The sequence below is a fragment of the Diaporthe batatas genome (assembly GCF_019321695.1).
Source record: "Diaporthe batatas strain CRI 302-4 chromosome Unknown Contig00001, whole genome shotgun sequence".
Taxonomy (NCBI): Eukaryota; Fungi; Ascomycota; class Sordariomycetes; order Diaporthales; family Diaporthaceae; genus Diaporthe; species Diaporthe batatas.
The window spans coordinates 445,704-469,858 of NW_025408548.1; the positions used below are offsets into that span (position 1 = coordinate 445,704).

Sequence of the window (24,155 nt, forward strand, 5' to 3'; positions counted from 1 at the left end):
ATAAATATAATAACTATTTAAATTTTATTTTATTTAATTATTATAATAATAATATTATAAAGTATTATAAAAATTTACTTTTTAATTAACTTTAAAGCTTTATTCTTTTATAAACTATAATAGTTTAATTATAATCTATTTAAACTTTAATATTATATAAATGTTTTATTTAAATATTATACTTTCTTATTAAGTTAATATTTACTTATTTAATAATTATATCTATTTACCTAATTTTTTTCAACTACTTACCTAATATAAGAATTTATATATAGGGCCTATATAAAACTATATACCTAACTAAAATTCTCTAAATTTTTAATACTTTTAGTATAAGCCCCTTTTAAACCCCTTTTAAGACCCCTTTTAGGACCCTTTACCTTTACCTTCTAGAACCCTTTACCTTCACCTTCTAAAACCCTTCACCTTTACTTTTTAGGCCTTCTAACCTACATATATTTAGATACTAACTAAGTGTTTAAATACTAACTAAATGCTAGAGGGCTAGAAGTTAAAAAGGTAAAGATTATATACTTTCTAACCTTCTAGCTCTCTTTCTAACCTTCTAACCCTTTAAACTTCTAACCTTTTAGTGTTTAGTTAGTATTTAAATACTTAGTTAGTATTTAAATATATATAGGCTAGAAGGCATACTAAAAGGTGTACTAGAAGGTGTACTAGAAGGTATACTAAAAAGGGTTTATACTTAAAGTATTGAAATTAGAGAAGGAAATTATACTATAGGGTCTCTTAATACTAACTTAAAAGGTACTTATAAATATAAGAGAGTTACTTAAAAAAATTAATATTAAGTAAGTAGTTAGTAGGAATTAAATAAGTAGATATAATTATTAAGTGAGTAAATATTAACTTTTTCTTATTATATAAAATAATATAATATATTTTAATTTATTTTAATAATCTTTAATAACTTAATATACTTAATAATTAATAAAAATTATTTTTATAAAAGTTTTAATAATATTTAATTTAAAAGTTAAAAATATTATTAAAGTTAATATCTTTAAGAAACTTAACTTATATTTTATTATTCTTTTATAATACTTATAATTAAAATAAATATTTTCTAATATTATAAAATATATATTTAAAATATATTATAATAATATTTTATTAAACTTATACTTTAACTATTTAATTTATAAATTTATTATACTAAGATTAACTTAGTAATATAAATCTTTAAGAGGCTAGTAGTTTTTTTTAATATTTATATTTACTATTAGCTATTTCCTAAATTATATTACGTTAAGTATATTATGTTAGAGGGCTCTATTTTTAAATTCCATCCACATCATTCCGCATATCACACGCATGGTATGCACCTCGTGTACGTCGGATGCGCCGAATTATGGGGAAGTGCAGCAAGTCCAATTCAGACGGGCGCACCCGAGCAGCGCCCAGATCCCTCCTTGCATGACAACGGTTTCCTCCAGGGCTGGCGTCGACCAATACGACCCATACCTAGATATCTCCGATACAACAAGCTGGCTGTGATGGTGTTTCTATTTCGTCTGACTTGTCGCAATTGTGAGAACGACAGGTCCAGAGGATCCTAGCCTTGTCGACCAACCCCAGCCCACCAAAAGTCAACATCACCAATACATGTGGTTCACTGTTAGCGGCCTGGGAGAAGGATTTGGTGTCAGGCGGGTGACCATGGCCGGAGGCTTGCAAGGATTGGTCGTAGGAAGGGTTTCGTCGACCAACATACCTTCCAGGAACCAGCAGGGTTTAAATGTTACCTGTGTGGACGAATCTAGTTAGCCGGAAGGTCTGGCTACTTAGAGGCTTGGCCGTAGGAAGGATTTCGTCGATCAACACACCCTCCAGGAACGAACAGGGGATTGCCTGTGTAGACTAGTTTAGTTAGCCGGTAGATATGGCTGAAGGCTGAGCCGTAGGAAGGGTTTCGTCAACCAACATACCATCGAGAAACCAATAGGGGATTGCCTATGTGGACGGAATTGGTTGAACGGTGGCCATGGCCAGAGGCTTGGTCGTAGGAAGAGTTTCGTCAACCAACACACCGTCTAGGAACCATCGGGGGATTGCCTGGATACGATGCTGACATCTGGAGACGTGCTGCCCAGGTGTGTTCTCTCTGTCCTGTTATTGGCACTGTATCTTTTTTTAAACGCTGGGTCTTGAGTGTTTACCGATGCATGAATGCGCCGCACACGTTTTACATGCATGGGATTAGAAGTCAAGCCATCTGAGAAACTGCCTGTGTAGACGAAGTTGGTCGATCAGAGGCCATTGAAATGTATAAATATGTCCTGTAGCCCTCGGCCTTCTGTCTTGTTCGACCCGTTCCGAACCTGAAAATATCGCTCTTCGTATTACTCGTTCCCACAAATTCGATTCAAGTCCTCTGCTAGTAAAGCCACCTGCTCTCCAAACACTTCCCTCCTACCTAGGAAGCTTGTCTCGTAAGGAACATTGGTCGAGATCGGGCACGTTGTGTATGCTGACATTCGCAGTTCCGTGAAGGCAAAGCAGACTGCCACCATGCCGCCATCTAGATCATCTTCGTCAGGCTCTAGTTCACGCTCTCAGGCTGAATGGAGGCCTAACCCACATTGCCAATATTGCCGTGGACGCGGTACCTACACGAAGACCCAGTCGGTCAGTGTACGGGTTGATTGCGATATGTGCCATGGGCGTGGAACCAATTGCACCTCACGTGGTCATACTTCTGCATGCAACAGGGACACAGAATATTGGGGTACTAGGAACTGTGAATGCGCCCATTGCCAGGGGACCGGGAAACGAACGGTTACTCAGCGGCGGACTGTTAGGGTTGACTGCGACTGTCATGGATACTATTGATCATATCTGGGGTTGATATTGTTCTGAGGTGTAGTGTAGCACGCTCCTTAAGCCCGTGGCCCGGCTATGAAAGGCGGCCCTTTGCTCTGTTTTTTGAATTTTTTAGCTAGAATAACAATCCACTCCTTTCTCCTGTTATATCCGCTGTATTATTACGTCTTCACTTCGTAAAATATCGTGCCCGAATAGCCCTCCATCTTCTCGCTTGCTTCTTCGTCTATTCCCCCTGGTACCCTATTCCGCGTCGCAGGCTCCTCTTCTTTCCACAGGGCTCTGGCAGAACAAATCTGTACTTAGGAGGATTATTTTCAATACTGCAACATTATGTGTTCGATCAGGTGACGGAATCTCTCTTTTTACTCAAATTTGTCTTCAGCTTAGTTGAGAACGCGATGGGGTGGACAGTGCTAATAGGGAAGTTGCTCTTTCAATTCTAGCGAGCCAACAATACATATCACGTTCGCTCGCATGCTTATGAAATCAAAGCATTTGCGATCTCTTGGTTTTGTGTACAGTGCCATTGGTTTCATTTCTCTCTGACAGGAGGAACGTCGTCTTTAAATCTGCATTCCCACCCCCAAGTGTAAGATTTCGGGACAGACGTCCGCTGGCCTGTCGTGGACTTCCACCCCGACTTCATGACTTCAACGTATCTGCCGGATCGGCGCATATGTTGCTACCGTCTTGAGTTGACTCCAATAGGGACTGAATCTTCATCCAAAGTTGAGGCTCGGCATTATCCTCGAGCCATCTTGCGGCCTCTGGTTGCGCCTGTAAGAACTGAACATCGTCATCTGTGATGGTCATATCGGAACGGAGTTTCGTCAGAATAATCTGGCGATGGGTTTTTGTATCAAACCCTGCAGGCCTTTCGCTTTCCCGGCGTTGAACTGGTCGCATCGAGAATGGATAACGTTCCAATTTTTTCTTTATTTGCTCGGGCAGGGCTTGTTCCATAGCAATGCTACTCATGTATTAGTAGACTGATGCTGTCATATTGCAGCGAGGTTCTTCTAACAGTGATTCTCCCGTCCACTTGTACCACAGAACTGGAGGATCTCCCTCGCTATGGCCATGATCGATGAGAAAGTAGCAGTTGCGGTTCCGCAACGCAAATTGGTTACTACCGTACACGTTCCAGCGATCCTGGTCCCAATCGAAGTCGCGCTTCCAGTGATGCTGACAAATAAGGTTTTGCATATACTCGATTCGTTCCGCATAATCGTTTCCGGGCACAAGATGTGTTACTGTTTGCACCAGTATCCGTACCGGCCCTGCCGACATATCCCCGGGATTTGGTAGCGGCATGCTTGGTTCTGATGCGGAAACTTCCGTGATAGCTTCCGACAGACAGCGATAATACGATGCAACTTTACAGATTGATAATGGCGTGGGCCGTTGCGACTAGAGCTCGCGGGCACGGGGCGACAATGAGTAGACAACCAACGCTTGGTGGGATTGATGCGATTGAGAAGGGGGGTGGGTCCTTTTGTACTCCGTAGTCGTGGGCTATGCCCAATAAGGAGCTAGCGTCCGCCCACCAACTGTCTGTGTCATGCCCCCCCTGTAGTGCACGTGCCGCCGTTGTTGTAGGAAAACAAGAGAATCGTTGCTTTCTTTTCGAGGCTGGTTTTTCTAGTAATGTAGTTAAAAAAACTTTAATTAAATAAGCGAGATTAATATTCATACAAGCCTACTACTATATAGTAGAGTGTTTTTATTAGAATAAATAGCAATATATATATAATAAATAAAATAAAGAGGGTTAATAAAGATAATAATATTTATATTTATTTTTTTATAAGCTAATATCTACTTATCTAGTAATTATATCTACTTACCTAATTCCTACTATTTACTTACTTAATATTTTTTTATATATATACTATATAATATTATATACCTATTAAATCTACTTTATAAGTAATCTTAAAAATTATATATTAAATACTTTCTTACTATTATATTTTATAATAAATATATTATCTAATAGAAATAAAAGAAAATTAATTTATATAAGTTAAGTTAAGTATTTATATATTTATTTTTAAATTAAATAAAAATAAGAAATTCTTCTTTTAATTAAATATAATAATTTTTTTATTTTAATATTTAATTATTATTTATTTTATTATTTTATTATTTTCATAATAATTATATTAATAATTATATAATTATAATTATATTAAGTTTATAATTATATTAATAAAAATTAAAATAATAATAATAGTTTATTAATTAATTTTATTTTTAACTTTTATTATACTTATTAGTTATTTATATTTTATATATTAACTTTTAATAATAAAAGGATTAAATAATTTAAAATTAAAAGTTTAAATAGAGTTATTATATTAAATATTAAGGTTATACTTTATTAGTTTATTAGTAAATAGTAGAGATTTTATATAATTAGTATTTTTATAATTTTAATTTATAAAATAATTATATTAAAGTATTAAATTATAATTTAAACCTTTTAAAGACTATTATATTAACTATATTTAATAAATATTCTTATATTTTAAATTAATAATATTATATAATAATATTTTATAATAAATATTAAAGTTATAAATATTTATAGAGTAAGAAGATACTATTTATAAACTTAATTAATTAAAGTATATAGGTTAATAGTTTTTTAATATTATATTATTATAATTAATATTAAATATTTTATTATTAATTAATTAATTTACTTATTATTATAAATATTATATTAATTAATAAAAAGGTTTTAAAAGTTTATATATAAAATATTATTATAATTTTAAATTAACTTTTAATATTTATAATAGATATTAAATAACTTATTAAAAGATATTATTAAAGTATTATTAATAGAAAAGAATTCTATTAAGAATAATAATTATAGTATAATTAAAATAGTATAACTAATTATATATTTATATTATAATAAATATTATATTAATAAGTAAATAATAGAAAAGGTTTTAATAAGATAGTATATTATAATAAATATAATAAAAGCTTTAAAGATTATTATTAATTCTTATAAATAGAATAGGGATTAATATAGTTATAATAAGAATTTTATATTTATTTTAAAAGTAAATAATAATAAATTAAGTTAGATTATTTAAAAATCTATTAGTATAATATAGAGGGTAAATAAAAGATTATTTATTATTTTTAAATAATTAATTTATAAAAGAAGTTTATAAACTTAATAGTATAATTTTAAAATAAAATTAAAATTAAAAGTTGTATATAAAGAGTAACTATTTATATAAAAACTATATTTAATCTAAATATTATAACTTTTATAATTAAAAGTTAATTAATAAAATATATATTAATATATATTATAATTAAATTATATAATAAAAGTTATAAAAAAGTATAATTATTAAGTCTTTTAATATAATATTATTTTTAAGGTTAAAATTCTATTAATTTAATAAGATATAAGTTATAAAAGAAAGTATAAAATTATATAGAAAAGTTATAAAATTAGTTATAAAATATAGTTAAAAAAGAAATTAATATAAATAAAGTTAAGATTTAAGTAAGGAGATTTTATATATATTAATATAATAATAATAAGTAAAGGATAATTATTATATATATATATAAAATAAATATATATATAAAAATACTTTACTTTAAAATAAAAAAACTTAATATAATTTATATTAATTAAATTTTATATAATACTTTTATAAAATAGTTAAAGTTATTTTAATAATATAAATAATAAGTTTATTATTATATATATGTTTATTATTATATATATATTAAGTTTATTTTATTAAATTATATTATATAAAAATATTTTATTATATATAAAATATAATATTTTATATTATTATTTAAGGGTTAAGTAAAGTAAATTATTTAATATATTACCAAAACTATTTAAGTAACTTAAATTAAAATAAGAGAATATATATTAGTTTTATATTTATATATACTTCTTACTATTATTAAAAGTTAAATAAAATAGCTATTTAATATATTACCTTTAAAATTACTATATATTATAGTTTAAATAAATTAAAAATATATAATTAGTTTATTTAAATAAATATATAGTTATAAAATAAATTATAATTAATATATATAAAATATAATATAAATTTTATAAATATATATAATAAAACTTTATATAACTTTTATTATAATAAAATAAAACTATTTATTTAAATTATAATAAAATATAATAAATAAATTAATAATTTAATATTAATTATAATAAATAAGATTAATATTAAAAGTATTATAAAACTTAAAATATATTTTTTAATTAAAACTTAAAAGTTAAATACTTATAAATATATTATATATTAATTAATATTTAAGTTATATAGTCTAATAATTATTAACTTAATATTTAATTAAAATTTAAATAGCCTTATAATAAGATCGTTAATAGTTTAATAGCTATTAACTTAATATTTAATTAAAATTTAAATAACCCTATAATAAAGTTTATAATTTAATAGCTATTAATTTAATATTTAATTAGGGTTTAAATAGTTTTATAATAAGGTCTTTAATAGTTTAATAACTATTAATATAATATTTAATTAAAGTTTAAACAATCCTATAATAAGGTTTATAATTTAATAGCTATTAACTTAATATTTAATTAAGGTTTAAATAGCTTTATAATAAGGTTTATAACTTAATAGCTACTAATTTAATATTTAACCTATAGTCCTTTATAATCCCTTTAACTACCTTTTACCTGTTAGTATACTTTAATAGATTTTAATATAAATTTAAAGTTATTAAAAATTTATTTATATAAGAAATTAAAAAATTAATTTATAGATTTTAATTAATAATATATATTATTAAAGGCTTTTAATAAAAATAAAACTTATATTAATAGAAAGGTTTTATTATAATAAATATAATAATATTATTTTTTAAAAATAATTATTTAAATAAAGAAAGTTATAATAAACTTATATAATATTAATTTACTATATAAGTATTTAATAATAAAAGTTTCTTTAAACTTTATAGTTTTTAAAATATTAATAGTTACTTTAAACTTTAAGGTATATTTATATAATATAAATTTATTAAAAGTAGTTATATAATATATTATAAATTTTTATAATTATAAAAACTATATTATTTAATAAATCTTTTAAAATATATATTTAAATATATATTATATTTAATATATTATTTATTATAATAGTATATATTTATATAAAGTTATTTTAATTTATAAAATTATATTATATTTATGGAATATTAAATATAAAAGTAGTTATATAGTATATTATAAATTTTATAATTATAAAAACTATATTATTTAATAAATTTCTTTAAGGTATATATTTTTATATATATTATATTTAATATATTATTTATTATAATAATACTTATTTATTTAAAAACTACCTTAACTTATAAGATTATATTATATTTATAGAATATTAAATATAAAAGTAGTTATATAATATATTATAAATTTTCTATAATTATAAAAACTATATTATTTAATAAATCTCTTTAAAATATATATTTTTATATATATTATATTTAATATATTACTTATTTATAGTAATACTTATTTATATAAATTATTTTAACTTATAAAATTATATTATATTTATAAAATATTAAATATAAAAATAGCTATATAATATATTATAAACTTTTATAATTATAAAATTATATTATTTAATAAATCTTTTAAGATAGATATTTTTATATATATTATATTTAATATATTATTAATTAATAAAGTATATTAGTTTATAAAATATTAATAATAATATAGATAAATATAATTAATAATAATAAAGTTAAGAATACTTTTATTATCCTTATAATAATTATTTTAATATAAAGGATTTAAAATTTTATTTAAGTTTAAATAGTATATATATATTAAAAATAAGGTTAATAATTATATATTAATTTTTAATTTATTATATAAATAAACTTTCTAAATAGAGTATTTTATATAAAAGTTTATTAAAATATATTAATAAATAATATAATATTAAAGGGATTATAAAAAAAAGAAAAAAAGTTAAAATAATTATAACTTTAATAAAATTAAAAGTTTAAAGTACTTTTAATACTTATAATTACTATTATATATTATTTAATTAATAATTAAATATATTAAAGAATTATTTAATTAATAATTAAATTTATTAAGAAATTTTAAATTAGTTATTAAATATATTAAGGAATTATTTAATTAATAATTAAATTTATTAAAGGATTTTAAACTAACTATTAAATATATTAAAAATTATTTAATTAATAATTAAACTTATTAAAAATTTTAAACTAATTATTAAATATATTAAAAATTATTTAATTAATAACTAAACTTATTAAGTAATTATTCAATTAATAATTAAACTTATTAAGGATTTTAAACTAATTATTAAATATATTAAAGAATTATTTAATTAATAATTAAATTTATTAAATAACTATTTAATTAATAATTAAATCTATTAAAATATTTTAAAGTAATACTTAAATATACTATAGGATTATTTAGCTAATAACTAAATATATTATTAATAATTAAGTATTTTATAATAATATTAAGTTTATTAAAATAATTATTAAAAGTTATTTACTACTTTAATTTATATTTAAGTAGGGATATTTAGCTTATTAAGTACTTTATTTCTAAATATATACCTATAATAACTCTTATATAAAAGTATAATCTTTAAAAATAATAAAGTTAAAAATAATAAAGTTAAAAATAATAAAATTAATTTAATATATATATATATTAGAAAATAAGTTTAGTAATTATAAGTTAATTTTTAAAATATTTATATTATTTAATTTTTAATATTTAAAATTATAATAAAGTTTATTAAAGTATTTTAATAAATAAAATAAAGTTAAAAACTATAAAAAAGTTAATAAAAAAATAAAGTAAATATTTATAATAAACTTTTAATAGTAATTTTATTAAATAGTTATTATAAATATTATAAAAGTTAAAATTAATTAAAAAAGTTTAAATAATATATATATATTTAAAAATAAGTTTAATAGTTATAAATTAATTTTTAATATTTTATATTATTGAATTTTCTAATATAGTTAAATTTATAATAAAGTTTATTAAAGTATTTTAATAAGTAAAATAAAGTTAAAAGAATTATAAAAGATATATAAAAATTATAAAAAGTTAGAGCTATTTAACCTTTAATAATAATATACTTTATAGTTTTAAAAGAGCTATTTAATTTATTAAATATTTTATTTTAAATATAAACTTTTATTAAAAATAACTCCTTTTTATTTTATTTTAAACTTTAAATTTAATTTATTTTTATATAATAAATTTTATAATTATTAATAAACCTTTATTAAAATAATTAATAATTCTTTTAAAATATAAAGTAATTAATATAAATTTAATTTTTTTATAGTTAAAAGTATTTAAAAAGTTTACTTAATAAATAATAAATAAGTTAAATTTAAAGGTTTTAATAATTATTTAAAACCTTTATTAATTTTATTTTTAAAAAGAGAAATTTAAACTTTTAATTTTATTCTTAAATATAAATTTATATTAAATTAACTTTTTCTACTTATTTTAAATCTAATAATTAATTATATTTAAGTTTATTTTATATAAAGTATTTATAATTATTAATAAACCTTTATTAAAATATTAGTTAATAATCTTATTAAAGTATAAAGTAATTAATATTAATTAATTTATAAAATTAAATATATTTAGTTAAATATATTTAATAAATAAGTTTTTAAAAATTAGTAAATAATAGTTAATAATAAATTAAATTTAAAAGTATTATTTAATAACTTTTAAACTTAAAATATATAGTTTTATATTATAATAGTTTAAAAGTTTATTTTATATTTTTATTTTTAATTATATTTTTTTAATAGTTTAATAAATTTAATAATTTTAATTATAAAAGTTTATAATTAAAATAATATTATAAATAAGTTTATTTTAATAATTTTTATTAATAATATATATATAATTTAATTATATATAGGTTTTTATAAATATTAATATTTTATTAAAATTATATAAATAAGTAATAAAAGATATTATTTATTTAATAAATATTAAATAGTTATAATTATTAAATATAACTTTTTTAAAATATTTATATAATAATTTTATTTATTTATAATATTTTAAGAAATAATTAATAAAATAAAGAGTTTAATTTTTAAATTATATTATAAAGTATTTAATTATTTGTTAAATATTTTATTATTTATAAGTTATGTTAAATAGAGTTAAAAAGGGTTATTATATTTATAAATATTTTTATTTAGTTTAATTTATATAAATTTAGGTTTTTATATATTAAATTATTTATTATAAATAATATTAAATTTATATAATATTAAATATTTATTAATTTATAAAAATATAAAGGTTTATATATCTTTATATTTAATTTAATATTTTATTTTAAATATATAATTTATTATGTTTTTATTTATTATATTTTTAAAGTTATATATATATAATTATAATATTAAAAGTATTAATATTTAAATATTATTATTTATATTATATATTATTTATTATTAATTTAATATAATTTATTAATTTAAAATAAGAATATTAAAAGTATTATTATTTAAATATTAATATTTTATTAATTTTTATAAATTTATATTTTAAATATTTATTAATTTTTATTATTAATATTTATTATTTAAAGTTTAAATTAAAGTAAAAATTATAGTTATATTATAAATTAATATTATTAAAAGTTATTTAAAATATTATAATAATTTTACTTTAAAGATTATATAAAGTTATTTTATTTTATATTAAATAAAGTTACTTATTTTAAATATAAAATAAAACTATTTTATTTTAAATATTAAATAAAGTTATTTTATTTTAAATATAAAATAAAATTATAATATATTTTAAAGGTTATTTAAATAGAAATTAATAAGTAAACTTTAATTTTTTTTAATAAAACTTTTAAAATATAAATTAACTTTTTAATTTTCTTTATATTTATATATAGTAGATTTAATAGGCTTTAACTTAAAAAAGAATACTATTTAATTAAATTTTTATTTTAAATTATAAAAGAAATATTTTACTTTTATAAATTTATACTTAAAATATTTTTAATTTTATTAATTAATATTTATTATTAAAAGTTTAAATTAAAATAAAATTTAAAACTATTTAATAAATTTATATTATTAAAAGTTATTTAAAATATTATTATAATTTTATTTTAAAATTATTTAAAAATACTTTTTAATTTAAAATATTATACTTAAATTTAAATAAAAATAAAATATTAAAATATACTTTATAATAATAATATTTATTATAAAAGTAATATTAAATTATATTATAAATAATATTATATTATTTATTAATAATTAAATAATTTATAAAAAACTTTTATATTATAAATTAAATTATTTATTATAAATAAGTTTAATATATTTATTAAATTTATTATATATAATTTAACTTATATAAAGTTTTATAATATTATAAATATTAATTTTTTAAACTTTATATTTTTTAAATATATAATTTATTATATATTTTTTTATTAATAACTAACTTATTTATAAAGTTATTATAAATAAAATATAAAATATATTATAATATTATTTTTATTATTTTATTACTTTAAAGGGGATATTTAATTTATTAAATATTTTATTTTTAAAAAGGGTTTTAATAATAAGTTAATTTTTAAAGTTTTATATATTATTATAATAATATTAAAAATAATATATATATAATAAGTTATATTATTATTTTTAATTTATTTAAATTAAAATATAATTTAAAAGTTATAAAAAATATTTTATAAAAGTATAAATATTATATTTTATTTATATTATTAATTATATTTTAATATTATATTATTATATATATAATTAAAATAATATTAAATATTTTATATTAATATTAATTATTATATATATAATTAAAATAATATTAAATATTTTATATTATTAATTATTATTTATAAAATTATAATTTTAAAATATAATAAAATAATAATAATAAAAATAATAATAAAAATAATAATAAAGTAAATAATAAAAGATAATAATAAAGAAAATAATAATAAAAAATAATAAAAATAATAATAAATAAAATAATTATAAAAAATAAATTATTATATAAATAATTAAAAATATTATTAAAAAGTATATATTAATTTAATAATTATTTATAAAAATTAAAAATTAAAAATAATATTTAAAAGTTAAATAAAAAATATTTAAATTTATAATTAAAATATAATATAAAATACTTATTATTATATAAATAATTAAAAATATTATAAAAAAGGTATATATTAACTTAATAATTATTTATAATAATTAAAAATTTAAAAATAATAATAAAATAATTATTATATTATTTTATTAAAAGTTAACTTTAAAAAAAATTAAATTAATAATAAAATAATAATAATAATATTATTATTATTTAATTAATATATTATTAAAATAATTATTATAAAATAAAAATTAAAATAAACTATAAGAAAAATAAAAAAAAGTAAATATAATATAAACTATAAAAGATTTTTAAAAATAAAATAAAAAAAGAAGTATAATTATTTTTTAAAGAGAATAAAGTATTATTTAAAAAATTAAAAATAATAAAAATAAAAAGAAAGAAAAAAGAAAAAAAATAAAAAATAAAATAAAAAAATATTAAAATAAAAAAACTTTTAATAATTATATATTAAAATTAAAATATAATAAAAATAATAAAAAATATAATAACTATTTATATAAAATAGATAAGTTTTTAAATATATTTAAAGTTTAAATAAATTATTTAATAAAAAGAAATAAAACTAGAATTATTAATATTTTAATAGTTTATATTAATTATATAAATAAATAGGTATTAAAATAAGTTTATTTTAATTAAAAATAAATTTTAAAGAAAGTTAAGATTTAACTTTATTATTATTATTTTTATATAATAATAATAAAAGTATATTATATTTTAAAAAGTTTATATAGTTTTATAATTTAAAAAAATTATATAAACTTTTAAAAAGTATAATATAAAAAGTAATATTTATATTTAAAGTTTAAAGTTAAAGAATATTAATAAATTAAATATTTTAATTAAATTTAAAATTTTATTTAACTTTAAAAGCTTAATTTAATTATTTATAAATAAAATATTTTAATAATTAATTTAATAAATATAAATAATTTAAATTTTATTAATAAATATATTAATTAAAATAATAATAATTAAATATAATTATAATATTAAAAATTATTAATAAATTAAATATTTAATTATAAAATAATTAATATTAAATAAAGTTTTAATTATTAATATTAAAGTTAAAATATTATATTAAATATAAATATAAATAAAGTTTTAAATTAATTATATAATATATTTAAAAAAATATATATATAAATATAATTATATTTAATTATAATATTAATTAAATATATAAAACTATTAAATATATTATTAATAAAAATAAAAGTAATATAAAATAAATAATAATTATAACTTTAAAATAAGTTAATATTTAAAATATAAAGTTATTTATTATTAATAAATTTAAAATATTTATAAATTAATTTTAAAAAATAAAAAATAATATTTATATTTAAATAACTTACTTACCTTTATAATTAAAAATAACTTTAATAAATAAAAATAAATTTTAAATATTTTTATTATAAAAATTAAAGTTAAAATATTATATAAAGATATAAATAACTTTAAGAAAGTAGAAATAATATAATAATAAAATTTTAAAATAAAATAAAAATATATTTATAAAATTATAAAATAGAAAAGTTATTAATTAAATTATAATATTATATATTTATATTTTAAAGTTTTTAATTTTATAAAATTATAATAAATATAATATAATAATAAAATATTATATTTTATTTATTATATTTTTAATATAATAATATTAATATAATTTTTTATTAGTTTTTAAAAATATTCTTTATAATATAATATTTTTATTATATTTTATTAAAATAAAAGTTTTATATTTATATAAATTTTTTAATATAATTATAAATTTTATAAAAAATTAATTATTAAAGTTTATAATAAAGTATTTATTAATATGTTTTATACTTTAATTATATAAAGTATTTTTTATAATTTCTTTTAAATTTTTATTATTTAATTATTATCCTTATTAAATAGTTTAAACTTAAAAGTTTTTAATTTATAATAATATTTATTTTTTTATAATTAATTAAATTAATATAATAGTTTATTTAAATTTATTATTATTTTTTTATTTATTTAATTAAATTATAATTAATAATCTTTTAATTTAAAATTTTATTTATATTTTAATATATTATTTAATTAAATATAACTTATTATATATATTTTTTTAATTTAAAGTTTATTAAATTAATTTATATTTTTTAAGTTTATTAATTAATATTTTATTTTAATTTTTATATTACTTTTAATATTTTTTATATATTTTAATAAATAACTTAATTTAATTTTTATATATTTTAATTTAAAAATATTTTATAATTTATTTATAAAAATAATAATAATAAAATATTTTTAATTATAATATATTAAAAGTAAAATATAAAATATATGTTATAATTAATTATAAGAATATATAATAAATAAATAAATATATTAAATAGATTTAATAAAATATTAAAAAATATAAATTATATTTAATTATATTTATTTTTATATTTAATAAAAAATTAACTTTTAATTAAATAAATAATAATATAATATTAACTTTAAAAGTTTTTTAATTAATAAAATAAAATTTAAAGTTATATAATTTAAAGAAAATAATATTAAATTTATTATAAAATATTAAAAAGTTTAATAATAAGTTTATTATTAAATTAATTAAAAATAGTAAGTTAAATATATTTATTAATTATATTTAAGTTAATAATAAAATTATATTTTTATAATTATTTTAATAATTTAAATTAATAAAATAAAATTTAAATAAGATTTAAAATAATATTAAATTTATTATAAAAGATTAAAGAGTTTAATAATAAATTATTATTAAATTAATTAAAGAAGGTAATATAGTTAAATATATTTATTAATTATATTTAAGTTAATTATAAAATCTTATATTTTTATAATTAACTACCCTTTTTTTTATAACTTTATTTTTATTTAATATTTATTTAATAATAATAAATAGAATATTAAATTTATATATATAATAATTTACTTTTATTTTTTAAATTTATTTTTAACTATTTAACTTTTTATTTTATAAAGAATATAATTAAAATATTAAATAAATTTTATTTAATTATAATAAGTTTTTATTAAAATAATTTTAAAGAATTAAATTAATAATAAACTTTAATAATAATATTAATATATAAATAGTTAAATATTATTTTATTAAATAAAGAAATATAGTAGTAAAAGGTTTTTATTTAAAGGTTATATTTTAATAAAACCTTTTAAAACTTTTAACTTTTTAAATAATTAGTTTATTAAAATAAAAATAAATTATAACTTTTAATAAATAAAAGTTTAAAAATAATTTATTCTTACTTAATAAATATTATTATATATTTAATTATAAATAATAATAATTAAATATATAAAGGAATTTAAAATAATTTATTATAATTAATAATTTTATAAAATATAAAGTTTTAAATTATTAAATTTAATTAATATTAATATAAATAAAATTAATTATAAAAATATATTATTAACTTTTATTATAATATAAACTTTATAATATATAAATAATTTATAATATATTAAAAGCTTTTAAATAAAAAAATAAGTTAACTTTTAACCTTTATATTATAATAGTTTTTATAATAACTTATTATAAATTAAAAATTATTAATAATAAATAATAAAAATATTAATAAATTATATTAATTTTAATAATTATAGTTTTTCTTAAAAATATTTTTAAACTTTTAAAATATTATAATTAAAAATTAAAAATATTTATTTTTATTATATATATATATTTTTAATAATTAAATTATATTTTAATAATAATAAAACTTTTATAATTAATATATAAAGTATATTAAAATATATTATATTTAAAAGAATATTTAATAAATATTTTAATAATAAGAATAATTTAATTATTATATTAAATATAATTAATTATTTTATTTTAAATATTATTATTTATTCTTATTAAAATTATTTATAAATAGAATATATTTATTATATATATAGTACTAATAATTTTATAGAACTTTTAACTTTTAAATATTTTATTATTAGAAATATATTTATTTTTATAAATATTTTTTAAATACTTTATTAAATATTATTAATATATAATAATTTAAATATTTAAATATATTTTATATATAGTATTATTTTTAATAAGTTTTATATTTATTGATTAAAATTATAAATAATATTAAGTTTTTAAATTATAAAGAATTTAAATATAATTAGTAGTTTTTAATTTATTAATAAAATTAAAGAGTAGATATAAAAGTAATATTTAAATATTATATTAATAATATAAATAAATAAAAATTATATTAATTAATATTAAATATAAAATTTATAAAAAAATAATAAATTATTAAAGTTATATAATTTAATTATTTTAGTTAAAAATATAATATATTAAATATAATATTAATTATTTATATAAAATTAATAAAATAATAATTTTAATTAAGATATTAAAAGTATTTTAATAAGTAGTTAACCTTTAAAATTTAATTATGAAGAAACTTTTATTAATTATTAATATTTTAGATATAATTTATTTATAAGGGATAATATATAGTAAATTAATAATTTTTAATTTATTTAAAATTAATTTATAAAAATATTATATTACTTTAATAATATAATAAGAGTATTATTTTTATAGATATATATTTATTAAGTAATTTAAATAATAAATAGTTATATAAATTATTTATTTTAATAATTTAAAACAATTTAAATATATTAAATATAAAATAAATAATTAAAATATAGATTAAAAATATTTATTTAATATTTATTTATTTTTTTAACTATAAATTAAAAGAATAGTTTATTTTATATAAAATAGATAGTTTTAAGCTTTTTATATTTATTTTTATTATATTTTAATTATTTTAATATTTCTTTTAATATTTTTAAATATAAGTTTAACTTTTTAGAATAATATTTTTATTATTATTTAAAGTATATTAAATAATAATTTTATATTATAGTAAGTTATTTTAAAAATAATTAATAGATATTATATATTTATAATATTTAATTTAAATTAAGCTTAGTTTAAAGATAATAATTATTAGAGTTTTTATAAATATTTTATAAAATTATAATTATTAAATTAAATTCCAAATAGTAGATATTAAAGTTATTTAGTAAGAATTAATTAATATATTATAATATTAGATAGTAAAATAAAGTTTTTAAAATTAATAATTATATATTATAAATATAATTTAATATATTAATTTATTAAATTTAAAATATTCATAATAATATATTAATATTTATTATTAATATAATAGAATAAAAAGGTAACGAATAAAAGAGATTTAAAATTATTAAAATTAAATTAAGTTATATTATTATAAGAAGGTAAATATTAATATTTAAATAAAGTAAATAGGTAAATAGTAAATAAGGTTTTTATAATAAAGTAATAATAAAGTTAAAATAATATAAAATAGTATATAATAATTAAATAAATAGATAATAATTATTTTAAATTTTATTTAATATTTATTATTAATTTAATAAATATAAATTAAATTTATTATATATTAAATATTAAAGTTAATATAAGGTAGGCTTAATAGCTATATAAAATTATATAAGTTTTATATATAAAACCTTATATTAAGTAAGTAAATAGTAGGAATTAGGTAAGTAGATATAATTACTAGGTGAGTAGATATTAGCTTTCTTTTTATTAATTACTTATTTAATACTTATTTTCTTAATAACTTTTTTATTTATAAGTATTTTTAAGATTAATATTAAAAGTTTTATATATAATATTATTTAATTTAAGTTATTAAAAGTATTAAAAGTTTTAATTAAACTTTTAATAGTTATTTAAACTTATATAGTTTTACTTTTATTTTATATACCTTTAAAGATATATTTAAAGCTTTTATATAATAGTTAATATATAATATTTATTTAAGTTTATATATATAAAGTTAATTATATTAAAATAATTAATATTTATTTAAAATTAAATAAAAAGTATTAATTATAAATTATATAATATTAAATTTTATTAAGTATTATTCAAGTTTTTAAAAATATATATAAATAAAAATAACGATATAACTTAAACATTCTATAATATTCTTCCTATAAGTCTGCGCTATGTTACCACTTCGGTCCTGATAAGAAGGCCAACCCGTGTGGAAGGTCTCCCTTGCTCACTCAGCCAAGGCAGAACTCTGAGCTGCCCGTACACGATTCAGTACGGATCCTCATCATTCGGCCTCATGCCAAAAGTATGCCAAGGCCACGAGGGTCGCTAAAAATGAGATGAACGTCATTCTCGACTGCAACTGTGATGTGACATGATGACCATTGAGGGAATCAGTTCTTGGACAGCTAATGCGGGGCCTACACCAAGAACTACCCCCAATATGGACTTCATATTGCCATGCTGATTTTCATTCTACGCAATCACAGTTTATAGCTGTGGGAACAGCTGGTCCGCTAAGTCCATAATGTAATCCACGTACTCATCCCTGGCCGCGCCATCTGACTCCGCTTTCTTTACCTTCCGTTCAAAGCGTTCCCACACTTTAATATACTTATGACCGCTTTCCTTCGTCGTGCCAATCTGCAAGAAGGCTTCCCGCATCTTGTCATGGTCTTTGAGCGATTTATACCTATTCAGGAGATGCCCATTCGGTGGCCCGGCTCCCTGGCGGTTCTTATGGTCCCGCCACACATCTCCTATTTGTATGGTGTAGAGTATCATGGCCGCCAGAGCCGAAGCCAAGGCGGTAGCCACAGATGATCCGGTCAGTGCGGTGTAGTTCTTTACGCGGGGATCGTCGTGTCGCTCCGTCACTACCTGATATCCCGGGAAAATAAAGTCAACGTGAGAAAGACCACCAACCCACTTATAGGTTCCACCTGCTGCCTCTGCCGCCCCAATCTTGAACAGCTTTGTCGTGTGGCTGGCCGCTGGGTAAGTCACGGCTGAAGCCGCGCCTGTCATTTTGAGTCAGCGAGGCAAGGAATTTTACAAGAAACGAGGAAAAGTTTTACCTTGGTCTGCCGCCGCACAAAACATAAGGATGTTCTGGTGAGCAGCGGATTCGATGGCTCTATTCAGTTTCCGGATGTCCAGATCATTCTTGTCTGATTCTTCAATGGTCCAGGACATGGAGATGATGTCAACCTTTTCTTCAACAGCGGCAAGGACAGCCTATGACACGATGAGTAAGCCACTGCTGGTGATGAGACTGGGAATGGTGAGCTATTGATGTACCTTTGCAGCACTGGCAGCTGTGATTGTTCTCTTGCCCTGGCCATTGTCGAACTCATCTAACCTCAGAATGTGCAGCTTGACATTGGGGCAGATCTTGCATATCAGTCTAGCCATCGCCGTACCATGTCCGCCAGGTGAGACATAGTACGGGTTGTTGAGATTCTGTTTCTCGTCACGACGGCAGAAGCTGCTTCCACCTTGGATTCTCGAGTGCAGATTGGGGTCGTTAATATCTACACCATCATCAATTATGGCAATTGTGATGGGGTCTTTCACGGTCAATTCGGTGTTTCGCTGAGCGGCCTGCAGGAAGTCTGCGAACTCTTCCATGCTGGTAACCCATTTATGTCTCTCGTGCTGGTCACGCGCCGCGACCACCCCCTTTGCCGGGTTGTCCATGGCAGCATCCCCCATCTTTGTGTCTTCAACGGATATCTGGGTGCCGCTTTCGACCTCTTTCTTGAATTTTGCCACGTTTTGTCTCAGTCGATTACGAGTTTCAAGGCCCTTGGTGTGGCATATGTGAGCCACCAAGAACCACCCGGGAGAAGAGGCAGTACGTACCTGATGAACATGAAGATGAACTTTTTGAAGCTCTTTCAATGTCTTCAAGCCCCCTTCTGTGGCGCTCCACCCCAGAAGAACAGCGTTGTTGCCACTCCAATACAAATGGACCACACGCACTTTCGGCGCCGCTTTGTGAATGACATCAGGAGACAAATCAAATTTTCTCCAGTCCCATGTCTCCACACCCATCCCGTCAAGACATGCTTCGATGGCCTCATCGCTGTGCGATGGCTCCTTAAGGTCATCCACAATGACCTTCAATATGGTCTTCACTTTCTTGTCTTCCCTGAGCCATTGGAATATTAACGTCATGTCAGTGCGGCCGCTTCCGTCAGGCTTTGACTGCAGCTGACTAGGCTTCTGTTTCCTTGATGATTCATCTTCAATAAACACCCGAGGAATCGCCACATATTGGAGGATGTCCTCAAGATGGAGATGATGAAGCCCTGAAACCAATCCAGTCTTGCTGATCTCTGGTGACGTTCCGAACAGATCGAAGTAAATCTGTTTGTCTAATTAAACCGTTAACTTAGGCAGAAACCATCTTCCATGAACTTGTCGGTTTTACCTTGTTTGGCCCCGTAAAGTAACCTAACCGCTTCATCGTGGGTCCTGTTCCGTAGATAGTGTAGCTTCAAGAACTGCTCAATTTCAGATGCGCTGCTCCTTGTTGGGTTCAACCTTGACCTGTGGGGTGTCTTCGTTGACATCCCCATTTTGTCCTTTTCTTTCGACGTTGAAGTGGCTTCTTGGGTTCTGCCGTCGACTGAGTGCGCAGAAATGTCTTGATTGCCGGGGTACACTGTGGCGATCTCCGGATCAACTTTTCCTGTAGGGACTTCTGCTTGCGTTGGAGTCATTTCTGACTGAAGATAATGTGACCATCGCGATGCCGAATAGTCCCTTCCTTTCTCTCTAGGTTGCGCGCCCTTCAAGTCTTTGTGCTCCTTGCGTCCATGACGCTCCCTCCTATGAGATGAATCAAGTTCCGTCTTCTCTGATCTTCTTCTCGTCTCGGCCGAAATTGTGTCTTTTTGTCTTGCGCCGTCGGATGTTAATCGATGGTAAAGGTACGGAGATAGTGGACCCCTTTCAGGATGATTATACGTCTTGTCCAGAGCTTTCTCACCCGTCTCCACCAAAACTTCGACGATGTTCAGCTGTGTCTCATCACATCGCTTGAAGTCTACTGCCAAGTGAAGCGGTGTGAATCCATTCTCGTCCATAGCGCAGAGAGTATCCGCTTTCGACCTTCTGATCAAATCCACTAAAAAAGCCGCATCACGAGAGGATGATTTCTTCGTGATGGCTTCGTGAATGCAATTTGTCGACCGCGGATTATTCATCTTACCCATGGCTAGGATACTGTTGATATCGTGATGAAACTCGCACATAACCTTCGCTAATTTGCGGTTCTTGTTCATGATAGCGCAGAATAGTGGTGTTTTGCCATTGTGGTCGCGCTCTGCTAGAAGGTTTTCGTCCAGCTTTACTAATGCGCCAATGAGGCCCTTCATATTCTTCACCTCCGGCATCTCGCTTTTGGGCGCTTCGGCGATCAGGTGCAGCAATGTCATGTTTTTGTCAGTTTTCTTCGCCAGGTACTTTTCTTTCTGCTTGAGAAATTCTTTGAGGCCAGATTCTTCTGCGAGATCAAAATCACCAGACATGGCCATTTTGCTCTTGCTAGCCTTGCCAGATTTAGCACAAAATCTGAGATCGTCCATGATTTTGAGTAGATTGCTCCTAGCGCTTTCGTCTTGTGCGTCGTCAGAGTCGGAATCATCATTGCTTGAACTGGACGGGCTGTCATCCGGGTCGTTTTCTCCGTCATTCGTCCCCAAGACCCCGGAATACTCATAATGATTCGAAAAGCTCATGTTGAATGAAGCAAGTACATCAGAGTTAAAAGTCTTGCAAAAGACGTTGACGAGGTTGATTCAAGAAGGCTGAGATAGGCGATATCCGTGATTAAAAGCTTCCAGTCTTAGCGCTCAGTATTTTGTCACAACTTGTGGTGGGCTGCTACATTATTCCATCGGAAACATTTCGTACGAGAAGGTTTCCTCTGCCTGCTATGGTGCCGCACACCCGAGATTGGATGCGCCAGACCGGAAGAAGATTCAGTCAAGGATTGGACGGTAAGATGCGGCTTATTTCAAATTCAATTGCGGCTGATGCGTGTACCACCACCCCTGTGAGCAGATTTACTGCAGGCTGTCGAACGTTAGCCAACGAACGGCAGTCTTTTACCGCCGAAAGATAACACGCGACAGTATACAGTGCGAGTGAAATCATATCCTGTTCCACGAAACACCCCGTTGCTGCCCGATCCCTCAGCTGCTCCCCTGACAACAGAGTACTGTTCGGAAAAGAAGAACGAGGAGGAGGGAGACATCCAACAGCAATCAGTCAATAGTAAAGTCTCCGATACTCGCTCATTGATTAGAGCATTCAGCAAGCTGTTATCCGGAACGTCAGCACCAAACCCTTCTGGAGCATTTTCGTCATAACGGCGAATTCAGTGTGCTCCAAATTATGTGCGTCCGGATACATGGCAACAAGTCCCCGGTGGACGCGGGGCTACTCGAACGAGGGTTGACAGGCCCTGGGCGAGAGCAGACGTGAGGAAAGTGATCTGAAGAAAGAAAGCTAGGAATTCATTGAACAACAAGCCAGATATGAATGCAAACCCATGTCCCTTCTCCCGAGTTTGGCTATTGCTCATCACCATATAATATAAAGCCATGTCAGCGTCTACCTAGGCCCTGATTTACCCAGATTCCTGATCATCATTTGTGAAAGCCATGGTGCTCAATTCCAGTAGATCAATGTCCCCAAGGGAGTTCACATCATATTTTCGCAAATGATTGGTAGGGGGCAATCTTGTATCGTATAGAATGGGGTCGTCTCTGGGCTTCCAGCCGAAAACTCGTGTGAAACGGCTCACCAGGTCTACGTCAGCTTTGATTTTGAAGGTGCTGTAGAAGAGTTCTTCGTCGTCGCTTCGTGACAAGAGAATCGATGTTCTAACATGTGCTGGGACTCCTGTAGCCTCTGTTTCGTTTTCCATGATTGTCCACGACACGGCGTTGGCTGGCCCGTAGTTGCGGCCTTGCACGTCCATGGAACCCACTATGGTGGTGACGTCTTTCCTCTCACGGTTTACAACCTTCTCCCACTTCCAGCCGGACCCAAACTCAGCCCCAAATACATTTCCACCGGCTTTGATTTCGCTCGCCATCGTCATTGTCTCGCTTTGTGTTGTCGGCGGCTTCGGCC

At 21.6% G+C, this 24,155-nt stretch overlaps 2 protein-coding genes across 2 annotated transcripts; both read right to left on the bottom strand.

The window, feature by feature from the left end:
- Window positions 1–3,261: 3,261 nt before the first annotated feature.
- On the bottom strand, window positions 3,262–4,288 carry KVR01_000849 (uncharacterized protein). Its single transcript, XM_044782375.1, has 2 exons — window positions 3,872–4,288; window positions 3,262–3,817 (listed from the first exon to the last, which is right to left on the bottom strand). The coding sequence occupies exons 1-2, from the start codon at window positions 4,159–4,161 to the stop codon at window positions 3,490–3,492; spliced, it is 618 nt and encodes a 205-aa protein (XP_044650798.1). The 5' UTR covers window positions 4,162–4,288; the 3' UTR covers window positions 3,262–3,489.
- A 15,044-nt stretch (window positions 4,289–19,332) lies between these two features.
- KVR01_000489 (uncharacterized protein) lies at window positions 19,333–22,902 on the bottom strand. The gene is made up of 5 exons (XM_044781389.1): window positions 21,442–22,902; window positions 20,871–21,385; window positions 20,307–20,813; window positions 20,084–20,243; window positions 19,333–20,026 (listed from the first exon to the last, which is right to left on the bottom strand). The coding sequence occupies exons 1-5, from the start codon at window positions 22,751–22,753 to the stop codon at window positions 19,497–19,499; spliced, it is 3,024 nt and encodes a 1,007-aa protein (XP_044650438.1). The 5' UTR covers window positions 22,754–22,902; the 3' UTR covers window positions 19,333–19,496.
- Window positions 22,903–24,155: the final 1,253 nt, after the last annotated feature.

Excerpts from the sequence above, each read along its gene's own strand:
- KVR01_000849 (XM_044782375.1), bottom strand. The coding sequence starts at position 4,161 with ATGCCGCTACCAAATCCCGGGGATATGTCGGCAGGGCCGGTACGGATA. Across the intron at positions 3,818-3,871 it reads AAGTGGACGGGAGAATCACT|CATTGCTATGGAACAAGCCC; the intron begins GTTAGAAGAACC and ends ATACATGAGTAG.
- KVR01_000489 (XM_044781389.1), bottom strand. The coding sequence starts at position 22,753 with ATGAGCTTTTCGAATCATTATGAGTATTCCGGGGTCTTGGGGACGAAT. Across the intron at positions 20,244-20,306 it reads CAGCTGCCAGTGCTGCAAAG|GCTGTCCTTGCCGCTGTTGA; the intron begins GTACATCAATAG and ends ATCGTGTCATAG. Across the intron at positions 20,027-20,083 it reads TTGTGCGGCGGCAGACCAAG|GCGCGGCTTCAGCCGTGACT; the intron begins GTAAAACTTTTC and ends TCAAAATGACAG.